Source organism: Phascolarctos cinereus, unplaced genomic scaffold, assembly GCF_003287225.1.
Source record: "Phascolarctos cinereus isolate Bilbo 61053 unplaced genomic scaffold, phaCin_HiC Scaffold_2;HRSCAF=192, whole genome shotgun sequence".
NCBI classification, from domain to species: domain Eukaryota; kingdom Metazoa; phylum Chordata; class Mammalia; order Diprotodontia; family Phascolarctidae; genus Phascolarctos; species Phascolarctos cinereus.
The window spans coordinates 252,340,192-252,364,305 of record NW_027555625.1 but is presented as its reverse complement, the minus strand read 5'-3'; the positions used below and the strand labels follow the sequence as shown (position 1 = coordinate 252,364,305).

The 24,114-nt window shown below is 42.1% G+C and overlaps 1 protein-coding gene across 3 annotated transcripts in view; it reads right to left on the bottom strand.

Annotated features, from left to right (window-relative positions):
• The window catches only part of TCEA2 (transcription elongation factor A2), a 37,765-nt gene extending 30,227 nt beyond the window's left edge, over positions 1-7,538 (bottom strand). For 2 of the 3 annotated variants that reach the window (XR_002323529.2, XM_020981668.2), the window contains exon 1: positions 7,356-7,534. Coding sequence is in view for 2 of the 3 variants with exons in the window: in XM_020981668.2 (XP_020837327.1) it covers positions 7,356-7,427 (72 nt within the window). In the remaining variant the exon portion in view is untranslated. Of the gene's footprint in view, positions 1-7,355 lie in introns of all 3 variants that reach the window. The other variant, XM_078149920.1, reaches the window with a different exon arrangement.
• Between the last annotated feature and the right edge of the window lie 16,576 nt (positions 7,539-24,114).

Sequence of the window (24,114 nt, the reverse complement as noted above, 5' to 3'; positions counted from 1 at the left end):
TTCCAATTCATCTCAGGAACAGAATCAACTGCCAACATCATCCTGTAGGACAGAGGCCATGGGCCAAACTTAAATCAGAATCAGAGCCCAAATACCAACACACATCTGCAATTCAGTATGCTGGAAACCAACAGAAACATACCTGAAATGGCTTTTACTGTGTTTCAAAATATACTTCCCTTTAATCTTTCTGAAAATCGAAAATCACAAGTTGATTAAATCCAGCTCTCACATTGTCTATGAACCAAAAGAAATTTTTAAAAGTACATTTATTCACTTGCGAAGGGAGAGAAAGAGTGAAGGTCATCAACAGTTGGAAAAGAATGCTAGAGTTAGAATCAGAAGACCTGGGTCCTTTCTCTGCCACTTGGCCTCTTTATTTTGTAGACTACATGAAGCCTATGCAGAGGATCTTCTGTTCTGTTTGGTCTCAGTTTCTTGTTTGTCTGTTGTTTGTTTTTTCAGAAATTTAATCCAATTTTAACTTTCCCAATAAGGTGCTTTGGTCAGATATGTTAGGAACCCAAAAATAGCCTTATTGGTCAAATTGACCCAAGTTCAAATACCGTTAGTAATTCTTTTGTATAAAAAAACAAAAAGCAAAAAAAAAATCTTGGTATGACTTTGAACCCTGAAGCATGTGGTCAATTATTTATTTGGTCAGTTTTATACTCTATAGAAATCACAGTATGTGCTGGAGGAGGCCTAGGACAGGAGAGGGAAAGGGAAGGGGACCCTGCCGGTCAGGGGAGACATCTTGTGCTGTTCACAGTTTTTCTGAGCTCACACAAAGTAGAGCTCATGATATTCTCCATCTTCCCTTTTGCTGTTACTATTTCTAATGTGTACTGTATGTATTAATACTGCACAGATTGAGGAAAAATTATATGGTTTATTTTTCACAAGTAGAATCTCACACAAACCTTGCTTACTTTTTACAAGTGTTACAACGAAATATTTACCAAATTGTTTTCATAATCCTGGAGCAGACTGCTTTTTTGAATTTGTGCTGACTATTAACACTATTTACTGTATAAATATAATTTATCATTTGTATCATTAAAAAAAAAAAGAGGGGCAGCTAGGTGGTGCAGTGGATAGAGCACTGGCCCTGAAGTCAGGATAACCTGAATTCAAATCCAGCCTCAGACCAAATACTTGACACTTACTAGCTGTGTGACCCTGGGCAAGTCACTTAACCCCAATTGCCTAACCAAAAAAAAAAAAATTTAATCCAAGATCATTCTCCTGAAATGGCCAGGCAATTTCAAAACATAAGGACTAAAATGACCCCAACACAAAGCCTATGTATTTTCTTTCACACCCTCTGAAAGAGAACAATTATTACTTTATCTTACTCCTTCCTCAGCTTTTATTAGTCAGTCTATAAGACCTTGCTCTTCTACAAGACCAGTCCACTTAGGCCTACAGTAACCAATTCTTCCTGATCTTGCTCCTATACTTGGCATAACAAACATACCAGAGCAAAGGAGGGAATTCATGCTGCTATAGTCCAAAAGTGGTTGGTCAGCTCTAAATTCACCTTTAATAGTCCAATAATATTACTGTACCTGCCTCATGTGCTGGGTATATAATGTTAGAAAATCGATCAAGACACAGGCAGTATGATAAACTGGAAAGAATATGGAGTATATGGAGTCAGATGACCTGGGTTCAAATTTCAGTTCTGCCACTCTACCCATATGCCTTAGGTAAATCACTTCACCTCTGAGAGCCTAAGTTTCCTCACCAGTAAAATGAGGAGGTTGAACTAGATGCCCTCTAAAGTCCCTTCCAGCTCTAAATCTATGATCCTATGGCCTCTCTGAGGCTGCTTCTTCACCAATAAAATGAGAGAACTTTGCCCTCTTAGATGATCCCCAACGGCTCTTCTAGCTCTGAGAACAAACTATGTGAAACACTCTATATTGCCATTTCCTGACCTTGAAAAATTTTACTACCTATAACAATCTGGCTTAAGGATCACTGCCAAGACAAATATGCATTTTTCCCCCTTTTTCTACTCTCAAAAACCAAATCTGGAGTTTCTTTCATGAACTACTGTCCAAATCCTCCAAAGATTAATTATAAATGCCTTACATCTGCATAGAACTTTGAATATTTTAGAGGACTTCCACATCAATCATTTCTTGATCCCAAAGGGCCTTGTGAGTTAGTCAGGGAAAATATTATTGGAAAGTGATTACTAGAGGAGAGAGGTTGATTTACTTACTCAAGGCAACAGGTATTGAGTGATAGAGCCAAGACTAGAAAGAACCCTCACCTCCTGATTTTCAGCTTTGTTCTCTGTTCAATACATCATGTTGACTCTCATTATCACACAGCGGAGTTATGTGGAGGTCTTGCTCCACTCCCAAAGTGAACTTTAAATAGTGAGGAATAATTTAGCCACGGCATATTCTTTTCATTAATGTATGCTGGCCTTCAGTTGTAATGTAAGAATCAGACACACACCTAAAAATATATATCTAATTGAAGTGGAGATTCCACCCCTTTTGCTGTTCCCTCTCACTGATAGCCCTCAGAAGAGGGACCTGGACTAAGAAAAACCCAAGGAGAGATTTACTCTCAATATACCAGAATATTTCTTCCTTATGACCTATTATTATTCCCAACCTGCTAATCTTTAACTCTGGGTAACTTACCTCATCTAGTTTAACCACTCCTACTTCCAAGCTACTGAGCATCACTGAAAAAAAGTGGTTTATAAACACTGTGTGCTTAATCACTATTTGCTATTTTATTGAAACCATACTGATTTGACCCACTATAAATAGATGGTATATAGCATAAGCTAGACTCTCACTGCTGTTCAGCAACCCCTCCTCCAATAAACTTTCTGGAATTCCGTAGCTCATTTACCAAAGTGACTGTTGCAAACCTTTTCCTCTATCCTCAAAGATCTACCTCCAGCTCTTCCACCAGCCACCTAACTCTTCACCCCCAACATACTCTGACACAACAGATGACTTGGCCTCCTACTTCACTAAAAAGACCAAGGCATGCAACAGACACTCCCATAGTTCACTTAAAGACTCTCAGCATTATCACACTCATTATTCCTCTTCTATCTCAGAGGAAGAAATACCCCTAATCTTAGACAAAACTAATCTCTCTACCTTGGGTCCTTTAGTCCACCAACCAATAGACATTTATTAAGCACCTACTGGGTGCTGGGAATATGAAGACCAAAGAGAAAACAGATCTTGCCCTTAAGGGGCTTCCATACAAGCCTCCATACATAGGCTGAAACATCCCTTTTCAATCTCTCTTCCATTTCCACCACTCTACTGAAACATCCCTCAAAGGTTCCCAACAATCTCCAAAGCAAAACCCAAAGGTCTTTCCTAAGTCCTCATCCTCTTTGACCTCTCTGCAGCTTTGGACACTATTAACTACTTTCCTCCTGGATATTCTAAGTTGAAAAGTTGTTCAGTCACTTTCAGTCATATCTGATTCTTTGTGACCCCATTTGAGGTTTTCTTGGCAAAGATAATAACAGTGATTTGTCATATCCTTCTCCAGCTCATTTTATAGATGAGGAACTGAGGCAAACAGGGTTAAGTGACTTGACCAGGGTCACATAGCTAGTAAGTGTCTGGGGCTGAATTTGAACTCATGAAGATGAGTTTTCCTGATTCCAAGCCTAGTGCTTTATCTACTGCGCCACCCAGCTGCCCTGACCTGGGGAAGAATTCTTCCAGTTTTCCTCCTATTGCTCTTACTATACAGGGTGTCCCAAAAGCCTTGTTTTAAGAGGCACCCTGAGTCTCTCCTATAATGGGTCCTCTTTCTCATCCCTTAATTTCGATGTTCTTCAAGATATAATTCTCTCTATATTCTCACCCTAGGCAGTCTCATTCATTTCCTTACTTTCAATTATCACCTCAACATCACCAAATCTGTACCTCTAACTGTGACTTCTCTTCCAAGTTCCATGCTCATATTTCCAACAACATAATAGATTCTTTCTTCCTGGATATTCTCCTGTCACCTCAAACTCAACAGCTTTCCCCAAGAAACCTTCTCCCCCTTCTGACTTTCCTATTTCTGTCAGTGATCTCACCATTCACCAAGTCACCCATGTTCATAAACTCTGGAGTCATCTTTTGGGTTTTCTCTCTCCCTTATCCCAACCTCCCATCCAATCAGTTGTCAAACCTGTCAACTCTACTTCCAAAGTACCTCTCAGATTAATCTCTTCCTTTCTATTTCCAATACCATGACCCTAGTGCAGGTCTTCGTTACTACTTGCCTGAAATGCTAACAGCCTCCTAACAGTTCTTCCCACATATATCCTCCAAATCATCCTTCATACATCTGCCTGATTTATCTTTCTTATGCATAAATGCAGTTATATCACACTTCTGCACAAAATCCTACTGCCTACTAAATAAAATTCAAACTCCCTAGTCCTGGCATGTGAAACCCTCCACAAAAATTCATCATCCTAACCTTCCATAGTACTCTCCTCCAAATACTGCCCAAATTGAATGCCTTTGCTCATACTATCTATGCTTTTTATGCTCCCTAACCCATCACTAGCCCCTGAAATCTAATCTATCCCTTAAGACTTAAACGTCATCTCTTCCATCAAGCCTTCCCTGATCAGGCTAGTCAGGAATGATCTTTCCCTCTCCCCACCCCCAAGAAGATGCATCACATTTGGTCTGCAGTTCTCTTATGCACTTACATAATTTTAATGCTATTTGTGTATGTACTAGAAAAATCCCAGAATGGCGAACTTCATGTCTTATCTAAATTCTCCATCTCACCCAGCATTTAGCACAGTTCTCTGCAAACAGAAGATTTTTAACAAATGTTTGTGAGACACTGACTACAGTAATGTAAATGGAGAGAACAAAAAAGGAAACTAAACAGTATGTAATTATAATGACCAAGCCTGGTACCCAAGAAGGGTTAGGTAAACTGTGCTTTCCTCTTTTCTTTGCAGAGAAAGAGGACTGTGATTGTGGAATATTCCATGTACTCTCAGATTTGGTTCACGTGTTGGTGGTGCTGAACTGCTATTTATTCTTTTTTTTTTATTCTTTGTTACAAGAGGTGGCTCACTGGGTAGGAGAAAGGAGAGGACATGAAGGTGATATTAACACAAAAATTAAATCAAATCAATAAAAATAAGGTTTTTTAAAATGTTTATGAGAATCCGAAAGATAGGGTTTGTGGACAGCTCCCATGAAAGAGTCTTTAAGGGAGGATCATAGACACAGGTAGAGTCATATGTGAAAGGGGCTGCCTCTTAGTGTGGCCAGGGGAGCCTCAGATAAGATAAACAAGGGCCAAAAGTTGGGGAGAAAGGGAGTCAGAGAATCAAGGATCACAGCGTCAATGGAAAAAACCACTAAATATATATTTATGAAGCAGGAATATTTACAGGAGCTCAAGTGACCTCTGAAAGGACAGTTATAGGATTAAAGAATTTACAGTAGGATATCAACTAGTCCAAGTCCCTCATTTTGCAGGTAAGGAAACTGAAGACAGAGAAGTAAAGTGACTTGCCCAGGTTCACATAGCTAGTAAAGTTGCAACTGCAGGATTCAAACTCAAGTCCTCAGTCTCCAGACCTATAAACTACCCCAAGATTAATGTCTCTGATCAGGGTCTTAGTGGACCTTGGAGTGAGAAAGCTTAATTTGAGAAGGTCTTATTTGAAGGGTAGAACAAGGCTTACAAGTCTCAGTTCTAGCTCTGGTCTGCATACAGCTCTAGGAAAAGACTCAAGGCAGAAAAAATAATTTCTCATATTTCTTTAGTACTTCAATGATTACAAATAGCTACAATAATAGCTAACATTTATGTGGCACTTTAAAGTCTCCATATATTATCTCATCTGATTTGACCCTCACATCAGCTCTACAAGGTAACTCTACAATATGCTAAAAAGTACTTTAATCACAACAAATCTAAGTACCAGTGTTATTATCCCCACTTTACAGATGAGGAAACTAAGACGGGGCAGCTGAGGCAGGAAGACCTATAGCAGAGATCTCAGAGAGCCAGTCCAATACCTGGACTGTAGGATTTAGAACTCTTAGAGATCATCTAGACCAACTGCTTTTATTTTAGAAAGAAGGAAACTGTAAAAAGAAGAGAATTGGTCAAGGTTACACAAGTAGTAGGTAGCAGAGCCACTTCAAGGTGAGGAGTGGGGAGCAGGGTCCCCTCCTGGTGCCTGTAAATCAGAGTACCCTCGGTTGGGGGGTGGAGGGGAGGTCCCTCAGGTCTCTGGGGAGGAAAGCTTAGCACAGTGCCTGGCACACAGCAGATACTTAACAAATGTCTATTGACTGAAGCTGGTGATCTTTGAGGGGAGTCTGGGTAGAGAGGAAGAGTTCCCAAGGTCTTAGGGGAATCTCTGATGGGGGAGGTTCCTTAAGGAACCTTTAAGTGGAGGATGATTTGAGGGGTCCCAGGTGACATGCATCTCTATCCTAGAATCTGTGAGCAGAAGCCCTGAGTGAAGGTCTCTGATTGGAGTCTCTGGGGATGTCATTGATGGCCATCAGAGGATCTCTGAGTGGAGTCTTTGGGGATGTCAAGGGTGGCTATCAGGCTCTCTGAGTGGAGTCTCTGGGGATGTCACTGGTGGTCAGCTGAGGGTCTCTGAGTGGAGTCTTTGGGGATGTCAAGGGTGGCTATCAGGCTCTCTGGGTGGAGTCTCTGGGAATGTCAAGGGTGGCTATTAGGGTCTCTGAGTGGAGTCTCTGGGGATGTCACTGGTGGCCATCAGAGCATCTCTGAGTGGAGTCTCTGGGGATGTCAAGGGTGGCTATCAGAGGGTCTCTGAGTGGAATCTCTGGGGATGTCAAGGGTGGCTATCAGGCTCTCTGAGTGGAGTCTCTGGGGATGTCAAGGGTGGCTATCAGGCTCTCTGAGTGGAGTCTCTGGGGATGTCAAGGGTGGCTATCTCAGTGATTTTTGTCTCTGGGTCTCTGAGACAAGTATCAGTGTGGGAGACCTCTGAAGGGTATTTCTGTGGTGAAGTCACAAGGCTCAGTTTTGGTTTGGTGGGCGGTGGGAGAGGGGACTCGGTAAGGTGTCTTGGAGGGAATCTCTCAGGGGAATCACAGTCTCTTAGGGGAGTCTCTAAAAGGATCTCGGGGCCATCAAGGAAAAGGGGGAGGGTCTCTGAGGTGCACTACTGGGCGCAAGAGAAATCTTGGGGGCCTCTGGAGGGGTCCCTCTTGGAGGTCCCTGAAGGCGGTGGCGGCTAGGGGAACTCTCTGAGGAGGGATATCTCTGGAGGGAATAAGGGGCGTTTTCGAAGGGCAATTTCGGGGTATCTCGAGGCGCTCGGGGGGCTGTGACCTCACCGTGCTCTTCTTGGTCACCATCTTGTCCAGACGCTTGGCGATCCGCACGATCTCCTCCTCCTTCCCCATCATTGTCCCGGGGGCGGCTCGCTCAGGCCCTGTCCCAGCCGCCGCTGCCGCCGCACCGCCTGGCCCGGGGCTCCTCCTCCCGCTGCCGCAATCCGGGCCTTGGGCTGCTCGTCCTGTCCCGCCCCCAGCTCCCAGCAACGACCACGCAGCCGCAGCTGCCAGTGAGCGCCCGGGCGGGAGAGCAGCCGTTCAAACGCCTCAGGCTCAGCGGCTCCGCCGCGCTGCATCCTGGGACGTGTGGTTCCCCCGCCCCGCCCCGCCCGAGGCTCGCGCCTACCAAGCGAGCTTGCCCTCGCACGGCGTTGTGGGAAGCGTGGTCTCTGGCCTGCCATCTGTCGCCTCTCCGCATCACGGGAAGACTCCCAGCCCCACAATTCACTCGGAGAAGCTTCCGTAGAGGAAACTTTAACTCGTGGGAACCCACTGAGGCTGCGGAATCTTTACTGCTCGGGTGGGTTGGACGTGCAACTCTGGGAGGGGGATGGTGGTAACATCTCTTAGAAAGGAAGTCCTGAGAGTCAGGCTAACAGTCGGGACACAGGGAAGTGGAAGGAGGCGGGGCTGGACAAGAAAGTGAGTGAAGGAAGAAAGGCAGGCTGGCGAAAGAAAAGGGATGACGACGCCCCCCCCCCCCCCCCGTCCCGGAGCTCCCAGAGGCAGACACCTCCTGCCCCGTCCAGGAGCTCCCACAGGCAGACACCCCGCTCCGGTCCCGGAGCTCCCAGAGGCAGACACCCCCCCCCCTTCCCGTCCCGGAGCTCTCAATGACAGAGACACTCTGCCTCATCTTGTAGCACACGGTACATCACCTTCCCATTAACCACCACCAACCCTGTTACTATCCCCATCACCATTCTCAGCCTAGAGCTCTCACAGTCTGTGGGAAGGTCCCAGCAAAAGAATAAAAAAACAAAGTATGTAGGGCTGGAATGAAGCTAAGGCTTTGCAGGAGCTGGAATAGATACATTATACAAATGTAAGACATTATTATTGATAGATAAAGTAAATTAGAGCCAGACTGTAGTTGGAAGGATGGGGAAGAAGAGAATGCCAGATTAAAGAGTTTGGATTTTTATCTGCAAAGGGGAATGACAGGGTGGGACTTGGAGGTTGGGAACTAGTTAAAAAAAGATTGGTCTGGCAGCCTTTTCAGGGCTGGTGAGAGGCCCAAAGCAGGGAAAACAAGCTAAGAAGCTGATGGAATAATTGACCTAGGCCTGGATTTAGAGGGGACTTTGGGAATAGAAAGACACAGATCTCAAGACATTTCAGAAGACAGGACAAGCCTTGGCCACAGATTACACTGGGCTAGAGGAGAGAGAAGGGAGAAGTCAGAGAATACTGAAGTTTAAAGCCTGAGTGATCAGGTACATAAATAAGGTGGTTAAGGACTGGAACTGGTTTTGTTGCGGAAAGATGAAAAGCTCAGCTTTGGAAATATGAATAATCCCATAGTCAGGAACCCCGAATTACTCAGGGAATCGTCACAACAGGAACTAAAGTTCCCCAAGATAGATTCTCAAGTCCCAAATTTTTCCTGATCTATGAAGTATTCTGAGTTTTAAGCACTGAACCTTCAGTTTCAATTTTCTCTATTCTATGTCAACTTCAAATTTCTGGAATTTATGTTTAGCACTGAATTTTGAAACTTCTGTTCCCCTCTTTTCCTTCTCCACTTCTGCCAGCTGATACCCCAAGGAAGTTTAGGGTTTGCTTTTCAAGAAGTTACTCAAATGGGAAAAGATACACTTAAAGAACTATTGAGAATAGAACTGCAAGGATTCCTACAAAGGAGTGTAATCAGAAGAGACTGGCAGACTCCCAAGGTTCTTAATCTGTCATATCAAGATGAAAATCTTTGTCCCACTATGATTCCCTTAGTCTCCCGGAGCTACATTAAAATATCTGGGCTCCCTTCTATTCCTGCCTAACAGGCCAGGATGGCTCCCAGTTCTTTGCTTACCTTTATTTTTAAAACCTTCCAGGAAGATTGGCTTACCCCTCCCCTTCCTAGACAGTCCAGCTCAGTCTCATTACATTGTGGTACAGTTGAAAGAGTACTGGCTTTAGAGTGAGAAGACCTGAGTTAAAATTTTCCTTTGCCAATTTTTTGCTTTGTAACCTTAGGCAACTCTCTTACTTTTCTTTGGGTCCCAGTCTTCTCATTTGTAAAATGAGGGGATTGAAGTAATCAATCAAAATTTATGAAGCACCTACTATATGCCAGGCACTGTGCTAAACCCTTGAGATAACAAAAAGAGGCAAAAGACAATACTTGCCCTCAAGGAGCTTACAATCTAATGGGAGAAACGTGTGCAAACAAATATATACAGGTAAACTATATATAGGATAAATAGGAAGTAATTAACAGAGGAAAGGCACTAGAATTAAGAAAGGTAGGGAAAGTCTTCCAGTAAAAGGGGATTTTAGTTGGAACTTAAAGGAAGCCAGGGAGGTCATTAGGGCCCATAGAGGAGAATTAGATAACTTCTGAGCTCCCTCCAGCTCTAAATCTATGATCCTATCCCTCAGACTCAGAAATACCATAAACCAATCAAGTACTAACCATTCCTTACTTCCAGGAATATTTGGGATCAAACTGGGGAATCTAAGTCCAAAAGAAGAAGCCCTTTAGCAAAGCAGTAGCAGGACATAAAATAAAACCACCTAAATCATCAGCATTTCTATATATCACCAATAAAACCCTGCAAGAAGAGATAGTAAGAAATAGTTCATTTAAAATAACCATAGACAGGAGCAGCTAGGTGGTGCAGTGAATAGAGCACTGGCCCTGGAGTCAGGAGGACCTGAGTTCAAATTTGACCTCAGACACATAATACTTCCTAGCTGTGTGACTCTGGCCAAGTCACTTAACCCCAATTGCCTCACTAAAAAAAAAAATATTTTAAATAACCATAGACAGTATAAAATACCTGGGAGTATACCTGCCAGGACAAACCCAGGAACTATATGAACATAATTATAAAACATTTTCATACAGATAAAATGAGATTTAAATAATTGGAGAAAAAAAGGGAAAGAACCTCATATGCTTATATTTATAGAGCTCTCTTTGTGGTGGCTTATCAGTTGGAGAACAGCTGCCTACATTGTGTATGTGATTGTGATAGAATATTAATGTGCTATAAGAAATGATGAGCAGGTTGATTTTAGGAAAACATGGAAAGATTTACATGAAGTAATGAAGAGTGAAACAAGCAGAACCAAGAGAATGTTGTATCCAGTAACAGCAATAGTGTTTGAAGAGTAAATGTGAATGACTAAGCTATTCTGCATTATGTGGATATTCAAAGCAACTACAAAGGCTATGAAGGAAGATGCTATCCATCTCCAGAGAAAGAACTGATACATGGAACTATGTATTGTATAGTTTCACATCTATATAGATGTTGGCCTTCTCTAGTGCAGGGTGAGGAGGAAGGGGAGGAAATAGCTTGGAACTCATATAACAAAAATAAAATAAATATAAAAAAGAAGCAGCCTTTGAAATCAGGTTCTCATTTTTTTAAGAATTGATTCAATACTCTGTTTTCTTGTTTAGCTAAGGCATTTTACATTTCTTGTAGTGCACAAATTATTTCAGCAGCCAGACCATAAACATAGAAATGGGTACCATATTCAGGTTCTTCTCCACCCTGGGCAAAATCTCTACATTGTATATAGTTTTTTGTACCAGACTGAGAAGACAGAAAGACAGATGAGGATAGCATAGATTTGGGAGCAGTTGGAATATTCTGTGAAAAAGCAATATGTTAACAGGATATAGTTACATCAGATTGGAAAGTAGTTTTCCATTGGTCTGCCTAAAAACCACAAAGTTTGTCATGGGAGAAAATGTCACATGGCCTTCCAGGGCAGCTAGGTGGTCCAGTGTATAGAGGCTTAGCATCTCAAAGCTTCATCTTCTTAAATTAAAATCTGGCCTCAGATACTTACTAGCTGTGTGACCCTGGGCAAGTCACTTACTCCTGTTTCCCTCAATTTCCTTATCTGTAAAATGAGCTAGAGAGAGAAATGGCAAAGCACTCCAGTATCTTTGCCAAGAAAACTCCAAATGGGGCCATGAAGAGTCAGATATGACTGAAATGACTGAACAACCATAGCTTCCAGGGTAGCGATGTGAAGTGCACCCATAATCCATTACAGTCATGTCAAGCTCTATTAGAACAATAGCAAAGGATAGGACTAGAGTCCTGTTGCTACATTAATCACTAACTTGCTAAGTAATCACTCCCCCCCAATTAAGGGAAAAGAAATGGTACTTTTCATCCAAGGAGATAAACACAAAATGAAGAGATCTGGATTTGGAATTGGAGTGACACAGATAGGCTCAGTCTCAGTCATTGGGCAAACTGAGCATGCTGACAATCCCCACCTCCACCCCATGCCAATTACATAATTATGCCAATTACATAATTCCATCTCCTCATCTTAGATCCTAACTATAGCCCTGGGGGAAAGGCCTGGGTACCCAGCTCACCTCTGTATCACTGGCTTGCTGCACGATATCTGGCACATAGTAAGCACTATGTAAATGTTTGCTGTTGTTATCATTAATAAATGCTCGTAGAGTAATTGACAGTGTCAGAACCCCTAGGAGTAAACTGATCGCTACACAAACAGCTGTGATCCTCTTTTTCCTCCAAACATTGCTGCCTGCCTTTCAAATTGGGCATCCCCAAAAGTCTAATACAGAAGGTCTGGGTTTTGAATCCCAAGCCCAATACTTACTGCCTGCTTGACTTGGGTAAATCAATTCACTTTTCTGGGTTTCAGTTTCCTCCTCTGGAAAATGAGGGTGTTGGGCTACTTGATCTTATGATTCTGGGTTTTTCTAACACCTCAAATATATAACAAAGTACCCTGATGGTACACATAAAAGCATTCCTTTCTTTGTTAAGGACATTCTGAGTGTGAAATACCTCCAGGCAGAAACATCTATCCAGCATATATATGTAAGACTATGAACTATTATTTTTTGCCCTCCTATGTACTGTATAGTTTCATATCCTATAAATGTTGGTCTTCTCTAGTGCTTAGCAAAGGATAGGCTTAGTACAGTGCCTAACACATACTAAGCACTTAATAAATGCTTGTTTGGCTGACATTTAATCCAGCTTGGCCATAAACAACTAATGTCTCCAAACACCCAAGTAATAGAGCTGTGTTCTCACCTGGAAAATGTATCAAAGCATTTCTTCTTATCACTCACTTTAGGTGGTATGGGGTAATTTGATATATTTCATTAACCTCTGCTCATAAAAAAAATCAATAGAAAAAAAATGTTAATAATTCATCCCCTAGCCATGGTAGCTTTCTCTTCTAGTTGTTTTGTTATTTATAACATGACCTGTTATATTTTGGTTACATAGCTTTTTAGAGTAATGGAGTAAACTCTGAATCTAATCCTAATTTCTTCCAGACTGCTTTCCAATTTTACTGGAAGATTTTGTCTAATTAGACTTTCTGCTGATCATAACTTCGGGTTTATCAAACACTATGGTACAATATTCATTGTTTCTGAGTCTTGTTTACCTAATCTGGTCCATTAATCAACTATTCTGTTTTTTTAATCAGTAGCAAATAGTTTTGATGATTTCTGCTCTGTAGTATAGTTTTAAATATTATTGCCAAACCCCCTTCATTCCTACTTTTTATCAATATATCCTTTTAGATTCTTTTTTCATCCAGATAAATTTTGTTTTCATTTTGTCTAGTTCTATAAAGAAACTCCCTATAGTTTGATTGGTGTGGAACTGAATAAGTAAGTTAATTAAGGTAGTATCATAGTTTTTATCATATTGCCACATCCAGACTATTTCCAATTATTTTATTCTTCATTTCTGTAAAGAAGTGTTTCTGATTATATCTTAGTAGGAGGGCTCCCATATAGTTTATCAATTTTGTAGGTTTGGTTTTGGGTTTTTTTTGGGGGGGGGTCTTGGGGCCTTTTTTTGGAAATGGAGATCAAGCCATTTTATTTAGAACAGAGGGCTTTAATTTGCCAGGCATTTCTTTAACACTTACTCTATTTCAAGCAGCATGCTAGTCATTGGAGATAGAAAGATAAAAATACAAGTCCATGCCCTTAAGGTGCTGGCATTCTTGTTTTGCTTTCATTTTTTAAATTTAATTTTATTTGGTTTTTTTGTTACATTTTAAGTTATGAACAATCTCCTTCCCTCCCCACCCCACAGTAGAGAAGGCCACCATTTCACAAAGATTTATAAACATAATATAAAATCATATTATGCATACTTCTATTTATCAGTTCTTTCTCTGAAGGTGGATAGCATCTTCCTTCATAGGTCCTTTGTAGTTGTCTTGAGAATTTATAATGCTCAGAATAACTTCTTGTTCACAATATCGATAATCTTGTTAACAATATTGCTGTTGCTGTATACAACATTCTCTTGGTTCTGCTCATTTCATTTTTTCATGCAAGTCTTTCCATGTTTTTCTAAAATCAGGCAGCCTATCATCTCTTACAGCACAGTAACATTTTGTAGTTATTTTGAATGGAATTTCTTCTTTATGTCTTCTGCTAGACTTTATTAATAATATGCAGAAAGGCTGATGATTTTGTGAGTTTATTTTAGGTCCTTCTACTTTATTAAAGTTGCTAATTGTTTCATTTAATTTTAGTTAAATCTCAAGGGTTCTCTAAGTAAATAAATTAACAAGTGCCTACTGTGTTTCCTCAGACCTTGGACTTATCTTTCTGAATCTAAGTAATAGACATCATAGAAAACATTTTTAAGATATGCTGCACTATTACCTAATTAATTATGTAAATCACATTGCAAAGCCTAAAGCACTATTTAAATGTGAGTTATTATTGTCATTATTATTATTTATTACTGGTATTATTATTAATGTTAGCATTTGGGCATTGCTTTCCCAGGGTGGTGAATTCCATTGGACATCATCAATCATTTTAGAAGGTTAGGGTCACAAATGTATTAGAGGGACCCAGGAATAATCATGAGGCAGTGGAAGAAGCATTAACAGTATGAGAGTAAGGCGGCTTAGGTTTAAATCCTGACTCTGCCACTTACCGCACAACCTTTTACAGGTTATACATCTTCTCTGGCCAGTTTCCTCATCTCTAAAATAAGTGTTAGACTAGACGACTTCTGAGATCTTTTCCAACTCTACATCTCTGACCCTATAATCCTAAACTACCTATAATGACCAGAACAAGAAAAAGAAAGTTAGGTATCCACTTCTCCAACAGTTATCTTTTATCAATAATCTTTCCTGTGTCTCCTGAAAAATTCGAAAGATCAAAGCTGTAGGTCTACAGAAACCATATACGTCAGTGAAAAAAAGTGTAGTAGCTGAGAGTCAGGAAGCCTAGAATCAGTCTTGTCTCTCATGCTTATTGGACCCTGGGAAAGGCATTTAACTTCTTCGAGCCTCAGTTTTCTCATATGTAAAATAGAGATAATAATATGTATGTGTAACTCGAGAAGTCTTATACCAGTCTGCATTAGTAGGAATTCCAGTCAATCTACAAGCATTTATTAAAGAGCCTGCATTACACGGTAGAAAGCCTATTAGACCAAGAATAAGAGGATCTAGGTTCAAAATGCACATCTGATGGTTCCTGCCCATGTGACTTTGGCAAGGCAATTCCACCAGTCAGTCAACAATAATTGCCAATATTCATGTGGCACTTTAAGGTTTGCAAAGCACTTAACAAATATTCTCATTTTGAGCAATTTGGAACTATGCCCAAAGGGCTATAAAACTCTGCATGCCTTTTGATCCAGAAATACCACTACTAGGTCTATATCCCAAAGAGATCACAAAAAAGGGAAAAGGACCCATATGTACAAAAATATTTATAACAGCTCTTTTTGTGGTGGCAACAATTTGGAAATTGAGGGGATACCCATCAATTGGAGAATGGCTGAACAAGTTGTGGTATATGAATGTAATGGAATACTATTGTTCCATAAGAAATGATGAGCAAGCAGACTTCAGAAAAACCTGGAAAGACTTACATGAACTGATGCTGAGTGAAGTGAGCAGAACCAGGAGAACATTGTACACAGTAACAACAACATTGTGTGATGGGGCTCTTCTCAGCAATACAATGATCTAAGACAGTTCCAAAAGTCTCATGATGGAAAATGTTATCCACTTCCAGAGAAAGAACTATGCAGTCCAAATGCAGATCGAAGCATGCTATTTTCTCTTTTTTTTTTCTTTCTCATGGTTTTTCCCTTTTGTTCTGATTCTTCTTTCACAACATGACTAATATGGAAATATGTTTAATATAATTGTACATGTATAGTCTGTATCAGATTGCATGCTGTCTTAGGGAGGGTGGAGGGAAGGGAGAGAGAAAAAATTTGGAACTCAAAATCTTATAAAAGTGAATGGTTTTTGTTTCTTCTTTCTAGTCATTCCTCCTATTCATTCTAATTATTCTTTACAACATGACTAATGTGAAAATGTTTAATAAGAATGTATATGTAGAGCCTATATCAGATTGCATATGGTCTTGGGGAGGGGTGGGGAGGGAAGGGAACAAAATTTAAAACTCAAAAGCTTATGGAAATGAATGTTTAAAACTAAAAATAAATAAATTAATTTTAAAAATAAAGAAGTCACAAAAAAGTGAATGTTTAAAACTATCTTTACATGTAACTGGAAAAAATAAAATATTATTAAGTGAAAAAAAATTCTCATTTTATCTCACAGCAACCCTGGGAGGTAGATGCTATTATTACCCCTATTTTACAGATGAGGAAACTGAGGCATATGTTTATTAAGGGCTTACTATGTGCAAGGTACCATACTAAGTGCTGGGGATACATAGAAAGGCAAAAACAATCTCTGACCCCATAAAAGATATACACAGAGTAGCTAGAAAACAATCTAAGAGGGGAAGGCAACAGCAATTAGGGAGACTGGCAAAGTCCTCCTGTAGAAGGTGAGATTTAAGCTGTGTCTTGAGGGAAGCCAAGAAACTAAGAGGTTAAGGTGAAGAGGAAGAGCATTCCAGGTATAGGGGCTAGTGCAAAGGCTTGGAGATGGGAAATGGACCATTGCTCCACACTGTACAAGGAACTGCAGTATACAAAGCACTTTCTTTTCAATGACCTTATGAGGTAGGCAATACAAGTATTTTTTTGCAAATTGATTAGCTGAAACTCTGAAAACTTAATTTAGTTGCCCAGGCTCACAATACCAGAATTAGGACTTGAAACCCAAGTCTTTTTCTTTAAAAGTTCAAGGTTTTGCTCCTACATCACAAAGATCAAAAACCAAGCCTTGGGGCAACTCTAGAATATAGGGGCTAGAAGGATAAAGAGCTGCCAGAAAAAGGAGACAGACAAGGTCAGCGAGGTAGGAGGTGAACTAGGAAAATGTAGCATCTCAGGACAGTGGCACAGTGTCTTCCTGCCAAGGAAGAAGAGATTAGTCGAGGACTAGGTGAACAACGTTGTTTAAAGAGGCTGGAAAAGTCAAGGAGGATAAGGCCCAAAAAAAATAACATTAGATGTGGGAGTGTCTGGAGTGGCTGGTGACCTTGAAGAGGACAGTGTTAGTTGAATGAGAATGGAATCCTAACTGCAGCCAGTTTACAAGGAAGGTGAAGTAATGAGTATAAATGAATGCACCGCTGAGTACAGGACAGGAGTTCAAAAGAATAAAAGAAGGAGAGGGAAGGTATTTAGAATTTGCCATACTTGATTGAGTTTGTAGACAGTGGGGTTAGGAGTCATTGGAAAGGAAAAAACTGAACATGAAAGAGATAAAAGACAACATGACTAATATGGAAATATTTTTTACGTGATTGCATATACATAACCAATATCAAATTGCTTACCATCTTAGAGACAAGAGAGGGGAGGAAGGGAGGGAAAAATTTGGAACTCAAAAATTTTATTTAAAAAATGAATGTTAAAAATTGTCTTTATATGTAATTGGAAAAAATAAAATACTATAGAAAAGAAAGAGATGAAAGAGGATGGTGGGGAGGAGATTGGTAGAGCAAGATCCCAGAGAATATGAGAGGGGTCATCAAGAATGAAGGTGGAAAATGTTAACTTTAGAGAGAATGAGAACCTCATTCTCTGAAACCAAAGGGAGATGAGACCAAGGGTCACTGCAGTGTGGGTGGGGATGAAGTAGAAGTTACATGAAGGAGTTCATTTCCACTGGTTTCATTATTTTCTATAAAGCAGATAAAAATCCCCTCTGAAAGAGGGTAGAGGGCGGTGGGAGAGGAAGATGGAATTAATGAGAGAAAAGATCTGCAATAACTGCTGTGGGGAGGCCAAGGAGATCAGGAAGAATGAATATGAAATTTGCCCAGTGTCCCCCAGTGGGTAGTTAGGATGAAGGTTTCATAGTAACAACTGATGGGAGGGCCTGCCTCTTCCTCCCAAAGGATAAAGTGGCCTTCAAGCTGAGGCAGAAGTTGGGAGCATGGGGCCGGAATAACAGGTTGGGGATGAGGTGGAAGATCACAGGGGTGGCTGTGCCCAAAGAGATCTCTGTAAGTGCTAGAGTTTTGGGGTCCCCAGAAGGGGAGGGCCTAGGAGTGACCCAAGGGGTGCCCTTTAGGGCAGTAATTAGTAGAAGCCTTCAGGTGGCAGTGTTGAGCCACATAAAGGGTAAAAGGGGATGAGGAGGAAGGAGAGGATCTTCCTTATTCCTTCCAGAGAGTCTGGGTAGAAAATAGGAAAAACCTTCCTTACCCTCCACCCCACCCCCCAATCCCAGCCACTCTCTCTCCCACCTGATCCCTTAGAGATGACATCATGGCAAAGTACTGGGAAAATACAGCAAGCACTACCTGGTTTGGGAAGCACTGTTGTTGGGGAGGGACACACACACATACCCCACTCTCCTGTACTGCAGGATGTTTGGAGTCCCACTTCACCATTGCTCATTTATGGGGTGTCCAATAACTTGTTCTGAGGCCCCATGCTCACATTCCTCAGCACCCAGTTACTGATGATGGGGGTGGGGATCGAGTCCCAGACTTTGACTGTCAGGCCTTCTCTCTCCCTCCCCATCTCCTTCCTGCATTCTTGTCTGAATCCCCAGCAAGCTCTTGTCTAACTCTCAATTACCCAAGGGAATGAAGAGGTACCATGTTGATGAAAATCCCTAGACTAAAACCGTAGGGTTTGGTGCTGGAAGATACTTTTAGAAGTCATTTAATCCAACCCTTTCACTTTATAGCTGGAGAAAATGAGACTCAGGGAAGATTAGTGACTTAACCACTGTCACACAGCTAAGTAGTAGAAGGGACATTCGAATACAAGCCCTCTGATTCCAGTATTTTTTTTTCCCACTGTAACATACTGATAATCCAAAGTTTTTTCTCTTCTGGAATCTGGAAGACATTCTTTGATTGTCTGAGGCAGCAGGTTTCACTTCCTTGACCTGAATAGTTCAGACAAATATACCAGTGAATCAGATTTCCAAGCCTGGAAGTCCAGGAATGACAGCCTAGAATTCAATTTTGCTTCTGAAAAATCTGTCCTTGAACAATTGAGAGCTGACTGGAAATGTGCTTTTACACTTTGGGATTTGACAGGGCTAGAGTGGGTTGAAGTGAGGAGCATGGGAGACAGATTCCAGTATAATCCTGGTAAGGAAGATCACACCCTAGGTCCCTGAGTCAGACTACAAGAAGAGACAACTCCCCTATTTCTTTGTTGAAGGTCAGGGACCCAAAAAAGATTAAGGTCTGGGGGGAAATGAGGCCTGGGCCACAAAGAGCTAGAAGCAAGCGGATTCCACTCTGCTTACTTCTCCCTCTGGTGGGATTCCACTTTTTACCTGAGACTCTACTCAGGTCTACCCTAAAATTCCACAGAGACCAATCAATCCTGACACCCAAGAATTAAGAGTCTCCTACCACCCTAGAAAACTGCCACTCCTCAGTCTAGCTCTCCAACTCTTTCAGACCTGTGGTCCTGTCCATCTAAATCCTTCATCTCTTTGAAAAGAAGTCTATTTTGCAGATTCCTCTATAAATCACTCCCCCATCCTTCTGAGATCTCTCTATCCTTCATCTCCCACTGAGAATTTCCCTGTTCCCAGACTTCTAAGAACTTATGGCTCCTAGATTCCTCTAAGTACTCCCCTATCCTTCAAACTCCTTAAAAAATCCTCCATCTCCCAGATTTCTCCGAAGCCTCATGCCCCAAACTCCTCAGAACCCCCATCCCCTGGACTCCCACCTTGCCTTTTATTCTAAGAAAAAAATCAGGTCTGTCCCATGTTTTAGGGAAGAGTTGACAGCCTTGCCTGACTGTGGACCCTGGAGGTTCAGTCAGTCCTTTCACCCTCCTCCCACCACCTCCAAAGTGGAAAGGAAACCAAACCCTGTCCTCTCCAGGAGCCAACCTGCTGAGGCAGGAATCCTCAGGAGAAGCTCAAGGGCCAGCAGATCTAGCCATTCCCATGACCTCAGCTCAGTCCAGCCCAGTCCAGCCTCTAGCCGTAACTCCATACAGATCCCTTTCTCTAAGCTTAACCTCTCATCTGAAAGTTCTCCCTTTCAGAGTTTCAGAAGATACACTCTAGGAGAACCTCACTAAGATCTTGATTCCATCAAAACTTGGTTCTTCCAAGAAATCTTCCTGCCTAAGCCCATTGTGGTCAGTTTCCTTTCCCCTTCCCCTCAGTATGAGAGTGCACGAATGTTATCTTGGGTTACTCTTTTTTCTGTGTGTATGATCTGTGCCCATGAAACTCAGGGCCACGATTGCTTCCCTATACTAAAGGCTTCCTGAGAGACAAGGTTGTCTCCAAGCTACACCACTGAAGAATATGGAGGTTGAGTCACAAGGAAGGAAGAATCCACCAGACCTCTCTCCAGTCATGCCAGACCTGGGCTCTAACCTGTCTTCCTTGGATCTGAGAGGTTTGGCTGATCATGGTTTAAGTTGAATTACCAAAGGTATGGGCCAGGTCTTACCCGGCCTAAGAGTGCTCATCTAGTGCATGCTTGTGCTCAAGCTCGCGCTCTCTCTCTCTCTCTCTCTCTCTCTCTCTCTCTCTCTCTCTCTCTCACTCGCTCTCTCTCTTGCTCTCTCTCTCTCTAACATCCAGTGAAAAATAGGAAGCTCAAGTCATTTATTTTTCTATTTGTGTCCCAAGCCTACCGTCCATTCCCCGCCCCCTCCCCGCCCTTGACCCCAGCAGGCTGGCTTCAGGCGCTTCCCTTCTGGCTAGGGAGCTGGGAGGGAGGGCTGGGCAGCAGATAAAGCTGCAGTGGGAAGTGGTGGGAAGCACTGGGCTGCTGAACTCTCACACAGGAGGTCCCCCCAGGCCACACTTCCCGTGGTCCCTGAGTTGGGGGAGGTGAGAAGCTGCTACTTCCCTCCCAAGAGCAGCAATCTCAGCTGCTCCTATGCTGACACACTGGGCCTTGTAGCACAAAGTCACCTCTGCTATGCTTGCCTCCACCTCCCTCCACCAAACAGATCTCGGGCTTTTCTATAGGGTTTAAAACACACACACACACACACACACACACACACACACACACACACACACACACATACACATACACACACTTCACCCCTTCTTTCACAATCCATTCCAAAGCTTGACTGCCACCACCTCTAGCCTGGACCCCTCTTCTCTTCCCTCTGCTGAGTGAGCCTCATCCCCAGTACCCCACTGCCAGTCTGTGCCTAACCCTGATAACTTTCTCCTGCAGTCAAACTTCAGCGAATTTACTTAGCATTTAAAATTGTCACTCTGGGCTTGGATCATGGGGCCTTTCCACCCTTCAGGGTGTGGTTGGGGAATGAGTCTTCCTGTCCGCTGCTGTCAGTTCTGCCAGGGTCAAAGAGAAGCTCAGCCTGGAGAACAAACAGTGTAATGGGAAAAGCATCGGGCCTATAATCAGGAGTCCTGGGTTTCACCTCCAACTCTCAAATTAATTAGCCGTGTGAACCTGGACAAGTCATCATCAGCCTCTCTGAACCTGCTTCCTCTTTTGGAACGGAAGGATAGTAATACTTACATTACCAACCTCACAGGGTTGTTTTTTAGAAAGAGCGGTATAAACCTTGAAATGCTGTAGAAATGCAAGTAATAGTTATTATCATTATTATCATTGTCATTGTCATCATCTTCATCAGTTAGCATCTTATAGGGGAATGAGCCATGGACTGGGAGTCTAGGGATTAGGGTACTAGTCTCAGCTCTCCTTCCAACAAGCTTGCTAGGCAAGTGTAATAATAAATAATACCTGCCCTGCCTGAGTCCCAGGGCTCTCCAAGGGATCAAATGAGACAATGGATGGAAATGGGCTTTAAGAACTGCCCTTTGTTCATCTACCAGGAGTAGAGAGTCTAAGCAGCAACAGGGAGGCAGAGGGAAGGAGAGGATGAACTATAGGGGTTGTGTGTCCCCCACCCCACCCCCAGTCTGGGAATGGGCATCCCAAGAGGACCGGGGCCTGAGCTCACTACTTACTACTCCCCCCTTCTTCCCCTCCCTACACACAATTCCCAGAAACATTGAGCCTCCTGCTCCTGACTCCCAGGGGATGCCTGCCAGCCATCCTGGCGGCCCCTACCCCATTCCACCCCCACCCTACCATTGGGCAGGGAGCCAGGGCCCCAAGGGGCTAGCAGAGCAGGGAACTGTTCCCCTTCCCCACCTCCCAACCATGGAGTTTTAGGCAAGGAGAGAGAGGGAGCTTAATTCCCCATAAATATTTTAGGTGCAGTATATCAAATGGTCTAAGCAGTCCAAATTAAATTATCATCCTCAGTCAAAGTCAAGATTAGGGACCTGTGTGAAGGTCAGTCATGAGTGGTACTATGGAATAGGCATTCACCAGCCTACCTCCCCCTTCCATACTCCAGTCCATGACCCTCCACTGCTTCCAAATCCTATTCAAAACTCAACTTCACTGACACCTTCCATGATAAATATGCCTAACCTCCTGTATTGATGTACTTGCCCAGCAATAAAATCAATTAACAAATCAATCAACAAGCAGTTATTAAATGTTTACCACATGTCAGATATGATACTAAGTCCTGGGAACACAAAGAAAAAGCAAAAACAAAATAAAAACAAAAGGAAACCCTACTCTCAAGGGGATTACTTTCTAATATGTACATTCAAGATACATTCAGAGTAGATTGCAGGTACTTAACAATTGTTTATCTGGGTCAATCTTCCCACCTCTATTTCTATCAAACTCCAAAGTGAGTGGAATTAGTAGGTTCCCCCTCCTTGGAAATCTTCAAGCAGCAACATGAAGAATTCCTTTCTTGTATAAATGGGTTGGATGAGAGGGCTGCTGAAGTCTTTTCATCTAGGAATGTGTCGGTAAATGTTTAACAACTGACTCTGGGGGTTGGGGGGGGGGAGTATACCAGACACACTTTTCGTTTTAAGCAGAGTTATTAACACTTTCTCCATTATTTTCTTAAGGCTAGACCAAAAAAAACCCACAAAAAGCAATAAATCAAGCCCTAATTTGTAGTGTTTGTCAATTTCCAAGGTGTGAATGCAGGCACTAAAAATTTAATAATTGGCTCTCTCAGGCCAGCACATCTTTGCTTGCAACTCTGAGATTCTGTGTTTCTGTGGATCTGTGCCAAGCCCTTCCCATCAGACCTCAACCCTCATGTACACATACACAGAAACAGATATATGGATAAAAAAACATGGAGACACACATGGACAAGCACATACAGGGATGCAGAGGCATATAACACATGAAAACAGGGACACAGATATGTTTATGGTCACAGACATGTGAAAGCAGAGGGAGATACAGACACAAGGGCAGACATGGACCCATGGACACAAAGATATAGAGATACAAAAAGAAGCATAAATGCACAGACCCAGAGAATCACCTCGACATTTATATGCACAGACAGGGACACAGTGAGACATATGTACAAGCACAGATAAATAGACCTCTAAAGGAAATTTATAGAAAATGGACACATTTACAGACCAAGAGCAGACATAGGCAGAATCAGACAGTGATAGAAAGAGTTATTTCTAGGGTAAAAGTTAGAATAAAGGTATCTCTTGAGGGAAAACAAAGTAACCTTCTTGAGACCCAAGATCAAGAATAGTAGTGGCTGACATTTACCCAGAGCTTCAAAAAGTGCTTTATACACAGTATCCCATTTGAGCCTCTCAAAATCCCTCCTATATTGTCCCCCTTTTACAGCTGAGTAAACTGAGATTCACAAAGGTTAAGTGATTTGCCCAAGATCACACAGCTAGTAAATCTGAAGCAGGATTTGAATCCAGGACTTCCTGACTCAGTGTAGCACTGTATCCCAAAAGTTCTTAACATTTTTCTGTCATGCCCCTTTGGTAGTCTATTGAAACCTAGGAACCCCTTCTTGAAAAAATGGTTTTAGATACATGTAGGATTACAAAGGAAACGAATCATATTATAATACTAAACAAAACATTTTTTTTAAACCAAGTTCACAAACTCTCAGGTTAAGAACCCCTACCCTATCTACTAGGCAGCTAGGTGGCACAGTAGATGGAGCACTAGGCCTGGAGTCAGGAAACTTTATCTTCCTGAGTTCAAATCTGGCCTCAGACAATTACTATCTATGTGTTCCTAGTCAAGTCACTTAACTCTGCCTGTTTCCTCACCTGTAAAAAGAGCTGGAGAAAGAAATGCAAA